The sequence below is a fragment of the Urocampus carinirostris genome, chromosome 6 (assembly GCF_059441175.1).
Source record: "Urocampus carinirostris isolate Australia breed hairy pipefish chromosome 6, RoL_Ucar_1.0, whole genome shotgun sequence".
Lineage (NCBI taxonomy): Eukaryota > Metazoa > Chordata > Actinopteri > Syngnathiformes > Syngnathidae > Urocampus > Urocampus carinirostris.
The window spans coordinates 11,514,973-11,528,784 of NC_142354.1; the positions used below are offsets into that span (position 1 = coordinate 11,514,973).

The 13,812-nt window shown below is 40.4% G+C and overlaps 1 protein-coding gene across 1 annotated transcript in view; it reads right to left on the bottom strand.

Annotated features, from left to right (window-relative positions):
• Positions 1-13,812, bottom strand: part of LOC148363816 (vitamin D3 receptor B) — a 55,191-nt gene that overhangs the window by 15,507 nt on the left and 25,872 nt on the right. The window contains exons 4-6 of the mRNA XM_088337875.1: positions 6,911-7,041; positions 3,783-3,979; positions 1,579-1,678 (exon numbers count right to left, since the gene is read on the bottom strand). Coding sequence (XP_088194001.1) covers positions 1,579-1,678; positions 3,783-3,979; positions 6,911-7,041 — 428 coding nt within the window. The remainder of the gene's footprint in view (positions 1-1,578; positions 1,679-3,782; positions 3,980-6,910; positions 7,042-13,812) is intronic.

The window sequence follows — 13,812 nt, forward strand, 5'->3', positions numbered from 1 at the left end:
AAGGACACACATGCACATACTCGCTGGAGCTTATTCATTTCAGAATATAATTTATACTGTTGTGTAAATTTAGAGGAGACTACTCGATAATTGGCAACTAGTAGGTTGCAACTATAAATACAGGAATTATTTCTAATTATGTACAATTGTCATTGGAAAGTTTCCACATCCTTAAGAGAGGACTGATTATCTTTGTGGTTAAAGCGGCATTTCCGTTTGCACTTTCAATGCACTTCACCTCCTTCCTGTGTTCCTTTCTTTCTTTCGTTTCTTCCTTTGTTTCCTTCTTGCTGTCGTTCTTTCTTTCTTGCTCTCGTTCTTTCTCTTTTGCTCCTTTTGTCCCCTTTTACCTCTTTTTTCCCTCTTCATTCATTCTTTATTCTTTTTCTCTTCCTTCTTTCTGTATTTCTCTCTTCATTTCTTACTTCTTCCTTCCTTTCGTCTTTCTCTCTTCATTTTGTCCTTTCTTTCATTCTCTCCTGTTCTGTCTTTATGAAGTTCTCTCTTGCTTCTCTCTTTCTTCCTTCCATCTTGCAGCCCTTTGAGACACCGTGTGATTAAGGGCTTTAATAAAAACGGCTCGGGGGGGGGGCCTTTGGAACAGATTGGAATTCCTCATCTGAGGTTTGGGCTCACCTGTTCTACTTGCAAGTTCAAAATCCGTTGATGTCTTCTTATTTCGAGTGTCTTCTGAACTTTTAACTTATCAATAATATTTAATTAAAACCTCATAGGTTACCGCCCACGGATCAACTTTGGGGACAAACAATTGAATGTTTAATTGTATTAAGTTAGCTCTGTAGTGTTGGAATGTAAACATGAGCCAAAGGCCTGCTAGCTGGCTACAAAATATGAAAGCAGAGGGAGAAATGGCTTTTGGATAAAATACGATAAATAGCATTGTGGGGTTCCTCCATCTTCTTTCTTTTCATGTGCAAAATAGAAAATAAGCAGCTGCAACGTGCACAAACTCCGCCACAAGTGAGAGCCGATTCGGAGGACTCGCTTCACTTTAGACTCGACGTCATCACAACTTCCTTCTTTCGGAAGTCTCTTTTTTTTTTTTTTTCCCGGACGAAAATATGTAAAGAAACATTTTCCGTGTAACTTCTTTGTTAGATCCCTAATGTATACAAATACTTCAAGTTAAGCGAGCGAGCGGCGGAACACGAGTAGCTAGCGGCACAGAGGAGACGAAAGCTTGGATGACAGCCTTGAAAACACGTGAAGCCCTTGTACGTCGCCGGGGTTATTTTCAGTCATTCGCCGGGGCCGAGTGCAGCCTGCGCGGCCGTGCCTCTCACTGCGCGCGCCACATTAGCAACAAACGCGTTCGTCAACTGCTGTTTACAAGCCGGCATCAGGTGGTGGCGCCGTATGAGGCCTTCAGAGGATTTCCTCCGTATTCTGAGAAAAGCCGTATAAACAAAAGCTGAAAAATGGCCGCTATAAATAACACTTGTTACTAAACAGACCCTGTAATTATAAACGAAATTATTTTTTATGACTTTGAAACATAACATTTTTCTTTTAAAAGCAACAGTGCTGGAAGTCAAGTTTGAATTATGATCATCTCACCCGGAGAGTGGCTGAAAGAATCGGAGGAGGCGTCTGATAGAGAGTGGAGGGAAGCCGCTCTGCTGGCGCTACGTGTCACCGGACCCTCGCGTACGGGAGGCTGCACAAGGGAGGAAAAAATATGAAAAATCGGTTAATTATAGACTGAAATGTCGGTTATAGTGATTTCACGCGCGTAGTCGCAGTTTTCTTTGGTCTGAAAACGGTGAAAGTAAGAGAAGGACTGTTTTGAACAGTCAAAATGGCAATACAAATCCCAAAAACTATGATAAGAAGTTTATTTGAGCGCATCTAAGATAGACACATACATGCACGCACCATACAAGCAGCTTGACAGAGGCTGCAATAATGATTTCAAACAGAAGATGGCCTCAGCAAGTCCAACATTTTGAGGTTACAGACACCATCTTTAAGTGTTAGTTGTCTTGTTTCGCATTGAAATAGAAAGGCAATACTTCAAATTAAGTGCAACTATTGTTTTATTATGGTGTACAAGAAAACTAATTCAACTCCACACTGAAAAGGTCCAGTACAAAAATAACGAGAATAATTTACAGGTGGAGCAAGATTTCTTTCAGGGTTGCTGCTCACCTGCAAAAAAAAATAAAAAAATTATATATATATATATTTCCCCTCAGGCAGAAAATCTTACTTATTTCATTTATTGGTTTTCTTATTTAAAAAAAGTTTCCTTTTTTCATTATATTATATTCTAAAAAAATGATTACATAGAAAAATAATACTTAAAACAAGGTTTGTACGGGTGCTTGAAATGCTTGAAAATGCTAGAATTGGAATGTTGTGTTTTCATGGTTTGAAAAGTGCTAGAAATTTGGGTTAAGTTCTTGTGAATGCTTAAAATTGTTGCAATTGCCATGTTTCTCAGCAGTCTGACTCTGTAGACCATACATTAAATAAAGAAAAATAGTATATTATGGAACTTTGAACTTGAAAGTGGAACAGCAGAGTACTGTACCACTAAAAAACACTCAAGAGGCAAATTGCAATCGGTTCTATGTCATCTATATTCCGAGTGAACCAGTGATTACACAGTGGATTTGGGTGTATTAATATTATTATTGTTATTATTAATAATAAGCGTTGCCGGGCTTGGATTTGCCGGGCATACTATTTGAGTGAGGTCGTCGGTGCTGTGGTCTGTTGGGAAAGCGCCAGGGAGCCACTAGGGGGTGCGCCAAAGAGCAGTATGACCGCATGCAGCCCCTGTGCGGCTTGTACATGCAAGCAGATGTTTATTGATTTTGTTGTTATTTATAAGGGTTTTTTGACTTTCTGTGCAGCCCTTTCAGACTCCTTGTGATAAAGGGCTAAATAAACAGACTTGACAAGTCTGCTTTGGTGGCTTTGTGAGTGTTGAGAAGCGTCAAACACCCAACAAAAATATATAATAAACAATTCTATTTTAACCAATTTAGACACAGATCCTCAGAAAAACATGCAAACGAATATAAATTAAAATAAATCAAACAAAAAGTAAAAAATTAGCAGTCTCTAATTGAATGCACTCTGCTTCGGAGCCATCAATATCCTTAAAATGAGTCCAAATTTTGCTCATTTTTCCTGCTATTTAGTACTCTGGAGCAGCAGTAGCTCAGGAGGTAAAGCGCTTGTCCTGGGATCAAGAGTACGATTCCCGGCTCCTCAGTGTTATATGTCGAAGTGTCCTTGGGCAAAACACTAAGTCCCTAATGCCCCCGATTAGCAGGTAAGTTGCCTTGCACGACTGACGGTGCTATTGGTGTGTGAATGGGTGAGTGTGAAGCACATTGTAAAGCTCTTTTGGAGGTCTTCATTGACTTGAAAAGCACTATTGAAATGCAGACCATTTACATTTACTTTGTCGTCCTTCGTATTAAACTTCGCACAAAGAATGTGCTAGCAGCAAGATACCTACTTCATTTTATTGATCAAAGTCAACAACAAAAATGTTCTTTTGATCGAGGCTGGATTTCTTCTTTCAATGGAACTGTAAAAATCTGAAAACTGGCTTTTTAAGTCCTTAAAAAGTGCTTGAATTAGGTCCTGAAAATGGTTTACCAGACCTGTTTAAAATTAAGAGGAAAATAGGTGTAATTATCGTTTAAGTACTAAATAAATAAAAAAGAAGTTGGAAAACTAATTTCTTGAACCGAGCAAAATGATCTACCAAATGTTTTTCCTGCAGGTTAAAAGACGCCACTCACCCGAAATCGGCAGAAGTCAGAGTAGGAGTCGTCGAAGGTTTTGTGGTGCGCCTCCACCAGGGTAGCGATGACTTGACTCTGCTCATCGGTGAGGCGAGGTCTCCTGGCCTCCCTCTCCGCCTCGCGCTGGGCCTCTTCGTCCTTTCGCCGCTGAATCAGGTCCTTCTTCCTCTGCACTTCCTCGTCCGTCAGGATGACTGAGGAGGGGGGGACAACATCTTTTATTTAATTTCACACTCTTCGATTATCTACCGAAAGAAGGTCATCGCATATGTTTTTTTTTTTTGCGTTTTGCATTGTGATGACAGCTATGTCAATATAGCGCTGGGCGGGGGTGTTGTTGTTCTCCGGAGGGGAGCAGTCCGCGTGGAGACCCCTGCTGTAGAGAACAACTGAGGACATTGTCTTTGTTCTGTGGGCTCCTTGTTTTTGCAGCCACTGAATTAGCTCACAGAGAAAATTGGCTCTCAATAACATGCGCTTGTTTTGGTGGAAATACAACCTAGGACAGCTACGGCCTCAAGGCTATTGGATTTATCCAACTCCAGGAGTTATGGAAATCCCCTGGAACTCCAACGCGGTGCCCCCTAGGGATAGTTGAGGTGGTCGTGGACCCGGTCTGAAAATAGCTATCCAGTGCTCACCAGTCAATGTGATTTTCTCATTAGATTCTTTTTTGTTGGTTGACTGAGTCTATTTAACTCTACTGTTTAATAATTGGCCTGTTAATGACATTGTAGAGCAGCACGGCGGCGCAGTGGTTAGCGCATGTGCGGCACAGTTTTGAGGTAATGTGATCGAACCTCCTGCGTGGAGGTTGCATGTTCTCCCCGTGCTTGTGTGGGTTTCCTCCGGGCACTCCGGTTTCCTCCCACATTTCAAAAGCATGTATGTCAGATTAATTGGCCGGTCCAAATTGTCCTTAGGTGTGAATGAACAGGTGAGTTGTCTGTCTCTGTGCCCTGCGACTGCTAGCAACCAGTTCAGGGTGTCCCCTGCCCACTGCCAGAGGATGACTGGGATGGGCTCCAGCACCCCCGCAACCCTACCGAGGATAAGCGGTGCAGATAATGGATGGATGGATGACATAGTAAAAACATAATTTATTTTAGAAATACAAATTAAAGAATAATTCAATTTCATCAGCTTCATAGACAAAAAAATCTAATCAAGTATTGATAATTACTTTTGAGCAATTAAATAGGGGATTGAAATAAGAATCTATTCGTGCATTAAACAAATGCATAAACGTATCTTTATTATGCGAATAAACTGGACTTGAACTTGGTAGAACTCCTGTTTTGACCCTCATCTCTTAAAATAAAAATAAGCAGCCACTTTGAGCAAAAACTCGCCCCCGAGTGAAAGCTAGAGGGCTTGCCTCACCTAAAATGAGACGTCATCCAAACGCCATTCTTTCAGAAGCCGTTTTTGTTTTTTCACATTTTCAGCGCAAACATTTTATGGATAGCACAAAAGGAATAGAAGAGGCCTGGCCTCGGCAGGTGTTTGAACTTCACTTGGAGAATAATTAGTCTTTACGATGCTGGCTGACTCTGCTCGTTCAAACATGTCAACATTCTAAATGGGGGCAAAAACCCCGAGATACTTAACCCCGGTCCAAACATTACCTAATATTTGAAAAAGCCACCTCATGACCCCCTTGAACACCTCTTAGTCCACTTTGCTACTAAAGGGAAAAGTAGTAAACAAGATTTTGTGATTGTTGTGATTGTTGTTTTTCATTCTTATCTACAAACTTCACGCAAGAGATTAAAATACGACACATATTTACAGTAATATGTGGTCGATGTTGTGTGGAAAAAATTATATCAGAATTACTGTTATCTAAATCATCTCTTGATGGTTTACCAAGTAATTATTTAAATATCATCAATATTAAATATTTTTTGACATGAGAGCAACCATAAACCTGAAATGTATTTTATTGGGTATAATTGTACTTTTTATCTTCCTGTTTTTTTCAGTGAGATAGCAAAATATACAATAGATCAAATGAAATACAAAAACAATAATAGTAGTCAATTACAATTTTGTTTAATAGAAATATGTTGAGTTTGTTTATTTTTGAATGTTATTATTTTTAGTTGAAAAATGGACATTGTAAATCTCTCCGTCCCTGTCCCTGCCCCTGTGTCTGTCAATAAAAAAAAACTTTTAAATAATTACGTAATTAATATATTTTTTGCAAGTTACTTAAGGCTTCAATTGGCTGAGAGAGATTGTATATACTTTTCGTAGGAAAGTTCTGCATAACAAGATATCCTAAATCATAAAAGAAATGCAACATTTCCTTGACGCTCAAATAAAGATGGCCGCAAAAATTGTATACACATCTTAGTAGCTGAATTACTTATTTCTCAAGGTTTCTTCATTTTCCTCATGTTGAGGTTTTTGAGTTTTTCCTCATGTAGGTTTTAGATCAGGGGATGGTGTCATAATAGTCTGTGGTTTGCAATCATCTGTGGTCTGTGAAGCCCTTTGAGACTCTTTGTGATTAAGGGCCAAACAAATAAACATGACTTGAGGTTTTGGAGTTCTTCCTTGCCCTCATGTAGGTTTTAGATCAAGGGATGGTGTCATAATAGTCTGTGGTTTGCAATCATCTGTGGTCTGTGCAGCCCTTTGAGACTCTTTGTGATTAAGGGAGTCACAAATAAACATGACTTGACTATTTTATAGACTGAACCCCATGAACCAAGTGATGCCAGCTGGACTTGTCTTAGAAGAATATTATTCTAAAATGCTACTGGAAATATAAAACGCAGTAGAAGTGAAAAGAAAATTTGAGAGTTCAACATAGATAAGGTTAAATTTGATAGAACTGCATTTTCATACTTCCAGTAGCATTTTATCATTAATGTTCTTTCTTCATAATCGGGCTCACATCACTTGGTTCAATGGGTTCTGTCTGTAAAGAAAGAATAAATAATTGAGTTATAGGCTGTAAAAATGTGTTTACATTTTTTGGGACACCCTGTAAAACCAATCACTGATGACAGTAACAAGGCATTTAATTATTTTTATCAATTAAAGATTTTCCAACAGTACGGTGCAAAAACTGAACACCAAACGTGGCGGCTATTGGGCTCGGCGGTTGTACTTACACTCTTTCATCATGCCGATATCCACGCAGCGTTTAAGCCGGCATGCCTGGCAGTGGCGCCGGTTGTCCTTGGTGATGGTGCAACTGCCGTTGAATGGGCACGTGAAGGAGGCCTTGCGCTTCATACTGCGCCTAAATACAGAAAAAAAGGTATTTGAATTGCTGTCTGATAAGTGTGTTAGGATTTTATTGATTAATCCGGAATAACTAACTGGGGATTTTTTCTAGCGGTACAGATTACTGATAAAACCCTGCTTCTGGAGACTAACCAAACACTTTTTAGCACGCGCTATATTTAGAAGGTAGACTAAAACACACACGAAATGCAATTTTGTCTGTGTGTCTTAATTTTTGTTGTAATTAAGATAACACTACACAGCGTCGGTAAACATGTCTCCAAAAAAAAGTGTCGGAGAGACTAGAGCTTGACTTCATCCATCCATCCATTATCTGCACCGCTTATACTCAGTAGGGTCGCGGGGGTGCTGGAGCCCATGCCAGCTATCTTCAGGGAGTGGGCACCCTGAACCGGTTGCCAGCCAGTCGCAGACAATTCGCTCACTCATCCACACCTAGGGACAATTTGGACCGGCCGATTAACCTAACATGCATGTTCTTTGAATGTGGGAGGAAACCGGAGTGCCCGGAGGAAACCCACGCAAGCACGGGGAGAACATGCAAACTCCACAGAGGAGGTTCGATCTCATGACCTCAGAACTGTGCCGCACACGCGCTAACCACTGCGTCGCCGTGCTGCCCCAGAGCTCGACTTTATTTATTAATTGATAAGTACTTATTTTGGCAGTGATCACTATAAGATTTAGTTAGTAGCACTATAACACTGAAATATAGATGTTGCAGAAAGTGCCGATCATTGTGTGTGTGTGTTTGCTGTTTGAAAATATGTCATTTCTTAACATGATGCAAGTACACAAATATTGAATGGCACACATGCCTTGGCAACAAATGATCAATCATTGAATAGATATTGAATTTGATAGTTTGCACGTTCTCCCACGTTCCAAAAACATTCATGTCAGGTTGATTGGCCAGTCCAAATTGTCCCTAGGTGCGAATGAGCGAGTGAGTATTTTGTCTCTGTGTGCCCTGCGACTGGCTGGCAACCAGTTCAAGGTGTCCCCTGCCCACTGCCCGAAGACAGCTGGGATTGGCTCCAGCACCCCCGCGACCCTACTGACGATAAGCGGTGCAGATAATGGATGGATGGATGTTCTTATGTTGGGACTTGTTTTCAATCCAACACATACAAATAATGCTGCAAAATAAAACGCACAAAATACTGCTGAGAAGCTGAAATTCTGAGGATTGAAATGATTAGAAATGCAAACGATAGATAAAAGATTGATTGATCCAAAAAGTGGCCAGCAGTGTTTTAAAGTCACTCGTTGCCATGGACACATTCCTTTCTTAAAGGGATTACTTTTTAAAAAATGTTACTGTTTCTTATGTCTGATCTGAATAGTCCCTTATCTCCTGGCTAATTAAAAATACAATTTTTCGTGTTTTAGATTTTGCAACACGTATTGTGGGTTGAGAACCTCTACTTGATTGTCAGGGAAGGGGTTAATTACCTATTTATCTTTAATTGATTGGTTGTTGCACGCAAAGTAAGGCTTAAGATCGTTCACGTTTCCAACTAAATGCGACATGTATGCGACTTAATCATCCTGTGTGACAACAAAACTGCCACGTATGCCGAGAAGAGGACTTGTGACGTCACACGCAAAGCACTCATGTACGCATAGATGTTGACAGCGGAGCGTTGTGCCCCCAAATATGTACTCTGAGTCTTGCCACGTGCAGAAGTTTGCTGATGACACTGCTATCGTGGGATGTATCAGAAGTGGGCAGGAGGAGTAGTACAGGAAATTGATTATGGAATTTGCCCAATGGAGCGACGCTAAACAACTGCACCTGAACACCACCAAGACCAGGGAGATGGTGGTGGACTTCAGGAGAACTAGAACTCACCCGGTTCCTGTAACTATCAAAGGAGAAGGTGTAGAATTTATCCAGACCTACAAATACCTGGGTGTGCAGCTCGACAATAAACTGGACCGGACTGCCAACACAGAAGCTCTATGCAGGAAAGGTAAAAGCCGACTGTACTTCCTCAGAAGGCTGGCGTCCTTCAACATCTGCAAAAAGCTCCTACAAATGTTCTATGAGACTGTTGTGGCAAGCGCCCTCTTCTATGCTGCAGCGTGTTGAGGAGGCAGCGCCAAGAAGAAGGATGCCTCTCGTATTAATAAACTGGTGAGGAAAGCGAGCGCTGTTGTGGGCACAGAGCTGGACAGCCTGACAACAGTAGCTGAGAGACAGGCACTGAAAAAGCTGCGGTCAATCATGGACAATTCATCACATCCACTACACAGCATCATCTCCAAACGGAAGAGCAACTTCAGCGACAGACTGCTGTCACAGTCTTGTTCCATGGACAGACTGAGGAGATCATTTCTTCCTCATGCCATGAGGCTCTTTAACTCCACCCGGGGGAGTAAAAGCCCACATTAAACCATACCCCCACATTGCATATTACCCTATTTTTATTACAGTGTGTATTTATTTAGCACTATTTAAATACTCTATCAACACGTTACATTGGGTATTTATGTATTATATCCCTTTATTATTGTTTTATTTTCAACACAAGGATACTGCTGGAAGTGTGAATTTCCCTACGGAAATGAATAAAGTATCCATCTATCTATCAAATATAAATGAAATCCAAAATCCCTTAAAGAATGTTGTCCGTGTGGTGAGATTTGAATATAAATATTGTTAACGACCACTAGAGGATACTATCACTTTAAGAATGAACTCGAGCGACATGCTGCGATGTTCTCTCTTCAGTGAGTTTCATAAAAAAAGGAAGTGTTCATTTTCCATGAATGTGTGAGTTAATGACACCCCTTGTGTTTTCGTCCGCCGTGGTTGTTGATTTATCCGGTTCTGCCGCCTATCGATGACGTGCGAGTCGGATAAGTGTGTTTAGACTGTTCTCTCAACAGTCGCGTTCCAAACGATCGGATATGTATCGGATTCAGGAACACATTTGAAAGAGGCCTGGGTCTGGTGTGAAAAAGGAGGAAATGTGCCGTTCGGACGCATTTTACAGATGGGATACAGGTCAAGTCCGTGCAAAAAAAAATCCAGCTTCCCTGCAGTGGGAACTAAGCCGAGTCGAACGTTTTAAAAAATGGCTTACAATGTATTTCATAATTAAATCTTTGATCGGTCAATTACTTTAAATGTTTGATTGATTGATTGATTGATTATTGCTCCAGCGAAGGTCGGGGGGTCGCGTCCCTGTGCGTTGAGCCGACCAGATGAACCAGGTTTTTCCAATGCTGGCGGTCTTGTGCCAGCTGTTCTGCATCCTCTACAGCAACTCCGTGTTGTTGGAGGTCGCCCGCAACGACGTCGAGCCATCGAGTGCGGGGTTTCCCTCGTGGTCGTCTCCAGCCTGCGGCCTTTGGGTCAAACTGGAGAATGGCTCGTGTTGGATGGTCTGGTGGTAGACGAAGGACATGGCCAAACCAGCGGGTGCGCGTTGTGCGACCAAGGAAGATGCTCGGGGCTGGCACGTGCGGGCTCTGAGCTCTTCATTGGAGACTCGCTGGGGCCACCTGATGTTCTCGATGGTTCTGAGAGCCCTGCTATCAAAACCGTCGATTCTTGTGGCCAGGGTATCGTTCAGGGGCCATGTTTCTGAGCCATAAAGCAGGATAGAGAGTACAGCGAGGTTGTAAATGCGGAGCTTTGTCTTGCGCGCGATGGTCTGGTGCCGCCAGAGTGGTTTCCAGAGAGACTGCATATTTATGAGTTTTTTTTTTTTTTAGATATTTATTCCATGGATTTTGTATTTTCTTTTAATATTGGGAAGAATGGATGCCCCAGGTTTCGTTGGTCTTTTTGACAATAACAATAAATATTCAGAATCTCAATCGAGTTGTTGTACCATGAGCTAAAATAAATCTCCCTAAGCAACTGAAATGAACCACAGTTTATTTAATCAATATTACAACGCTAATTCGATTCTGATTAATTGTTCAGCTTCACCAGCAGCATCGACTGGCTTTTAATTAAGATCAGGTAAGACCGGGAATGGTGCAAAATATAAAACATTTATGACATTGACTGTATGAGCAAGGCCAGGAATATGAAATGCAATATTCTCTACCTGCTGCTTAATATTAGTGTGCACACAACGTGTACATCAAAGCTGTTTTGGATGTATTCTTATGTAACAAGCGTGTGTGTGTGTGCGTTGGGGGGGCGGGGCGCGGGGTCATGTTACATAGGCAAGACTGGTGCACGCATACAAGTACTGATGTGAAGCAATTCATGCTTTTTGGCGGGAGGGTGTCAAAAACACGTCTGCTTACATGGCCCAATTGGCACGTTCACATCATCGTCCACTAACGACTATATTAGTAGTAGACCAGTCACTGACTATTAAAACCATAGTCAAATAATGGGATAATTATTCATTTAATCTAAAATTTAGCATGAAGTTGATTTAATGATGTTGCAAATAATAATAAACACAAGAAAAACGGGTATAATGTATAATATACCTTTTTAGGGCTACAACAACAAATGGATAACATGTCATCATGGATTCGTTGTGTCACGCGATTATTGCACCACGAACGCAACTACGAGTATCTTTCATATTTGCAGGTGTATAGCATAAATGTACATGTATGTTCCTTTTGTTAAGCTATTTCACTAAAGTATGGACTTTCTTATTGTTTTACATTATAGAAAATTCTGTTGTTTTGTGCACTATATATATGTCTGTCCAAAACTTAAGAGAGGAGGAGATCAAAAAAGATGTATTTTTTAAATCCTATTCATCCACCGATTTAAGAAAATATTCTTATACAAATAATTGTGAGGTGCAGCCCTACATCCTTTACAGAACATACTGCCGACTGTTGAAAAAATTAAAATAAAAATGCCTTAAATTAATTGGACGGAGTGTGTAGTCAGTAGACACCTAGAATCCATAAATAAACCTCTGTCCAATATTAAGGACTGGCAAATAAATCAAAATCAAGTACACATTTTTTATCCCTGTAAATTGAGAACAGGCTCATTAGCAGCATTAGAACAGAAAACACATTTCATGTGCATTTTGTGAAGTATATTTAGTGATCAAATACAAAGTCTGTAACAAAAGAATCAAACGACAGTTTGTAATCAAACGGTTTTAACTGATGTTTGGCATTAACATTTTAACAACTGACCTTTGTTATTAGGACTGCATGCATTTCATTTTAATAATTAATAAAGCCAAATTCCTTTTAAACTATAATGCATTGTATTTATAAAATTGTTCTCTAGTTCTGCCATACTTAACATATTGTGCAGAAGTATGGGGCAATGATTACAAAAGTTCACTACAGCCCCTTTTTATCCTCCAAAAACATGCAACGACAACCATACACAGGGTAGGATATCGGGGTCATACTAATATTTTATCCTTGCAGTCCAAATAATTAAAATTGGATGATTTAGTAAAGTTTTTCACTGCACAACTGCTATTTAAGGTCAACAAAAACAGAGTGCCAGAAAATATCCATAAATTATTCCGAATTTTAATTTAAGGCGCTGTAGTAAATTCATAATCCCAAAAGTGAGAACAACCAGGAAAAGTATGTGTGTGTCTGTGTGCGGAGTCACACTTTGGAGCAATTTATAGGACGAGATCAAACATTGTCCAACCATTCATGTGTTCAAATACAAATACAAAACAACATTACTGGCAGAATACAGAGATGAAGAAAATGGCATGAGTCATACTCAAGATTGGAAATACTGTGTTTAAAACTATAGTTAACCTTGCTGTTATTGTTACTGCTGTTATTGCTCTTATAATATCATAACTGTTATTATTGCTATTGTTGTTATTATCGTTGGTGTCACAATGATATTTAGACAATGTTAATAGATGGGTACAACCATGACTTGTGTATAAAATTAGTGAATATTGTTATTATTATAATTATTGATATCTCACCTATGTAATATGTATATCCGTGAGATTGTGTTTTATTTAGACACAAAAGAGGCGCATCTATAAAATGTATTTAATAGAGAAGGGGTAGGGAAAATAAGTGTCTGCTTCTTACTACCCCTTTTCAAACATGTCAACATTATTTTTGTTGTTGAGTCATTGTTTTTGTCCTGTTTTTACAATGTTCGAAAAAAAGTTTTCTTTCATTCATGTATGGCATATGTATGTGTGGCATAAGGTTCAAACCATTTTGTAGCGAAATATACACGTATAAAATGTACAATGGATATCATCAAAACCGTATCGGCCTGAATGTTTGAAAGAGCGATCAACTGCCAGGATGCGCTAAGCTAAAATGTTCCTGGTACCTGTACTTGATGTTGACGTCATCATTTCTGAATGTTATGGCTCAAGACAAGAGACGCTATTGTGCATAATGACCTAAGGTGCTTCACTGAGTTGGGAAAACATGTCCGGCGACCATAGATTTTATCGTTGTCTATTCCTAATATCGATTTTTGTCGTTGGGGCAGCACGGCGGCGCAGTGATTAGCGCATGTGCGGCACAGATTTGAGGTCGTGAGATGAAACCTCCTGTGTGGAGTTTACATGTTCTCCCCATGCTTGCGTGCTTTTCCTCCGGCCACTCCGGTTTCCTCCACAATTCCAAAAACACGCATGTTAGGTTTATTGGCCGGTCCGAATCGTCCCTAGGTGTGAATGAACGAGTGAGTTGTCTGTCTCTGTCTGTCTCTGTGCCCTGCGACTGGCTGGAAACCAGTTCAGGGTGTCCCCCTGAAGCTAGCTGGGATGGGCTCCAGCACCCCCGCGACACTACTGAGGATAAGCGGTGCAGA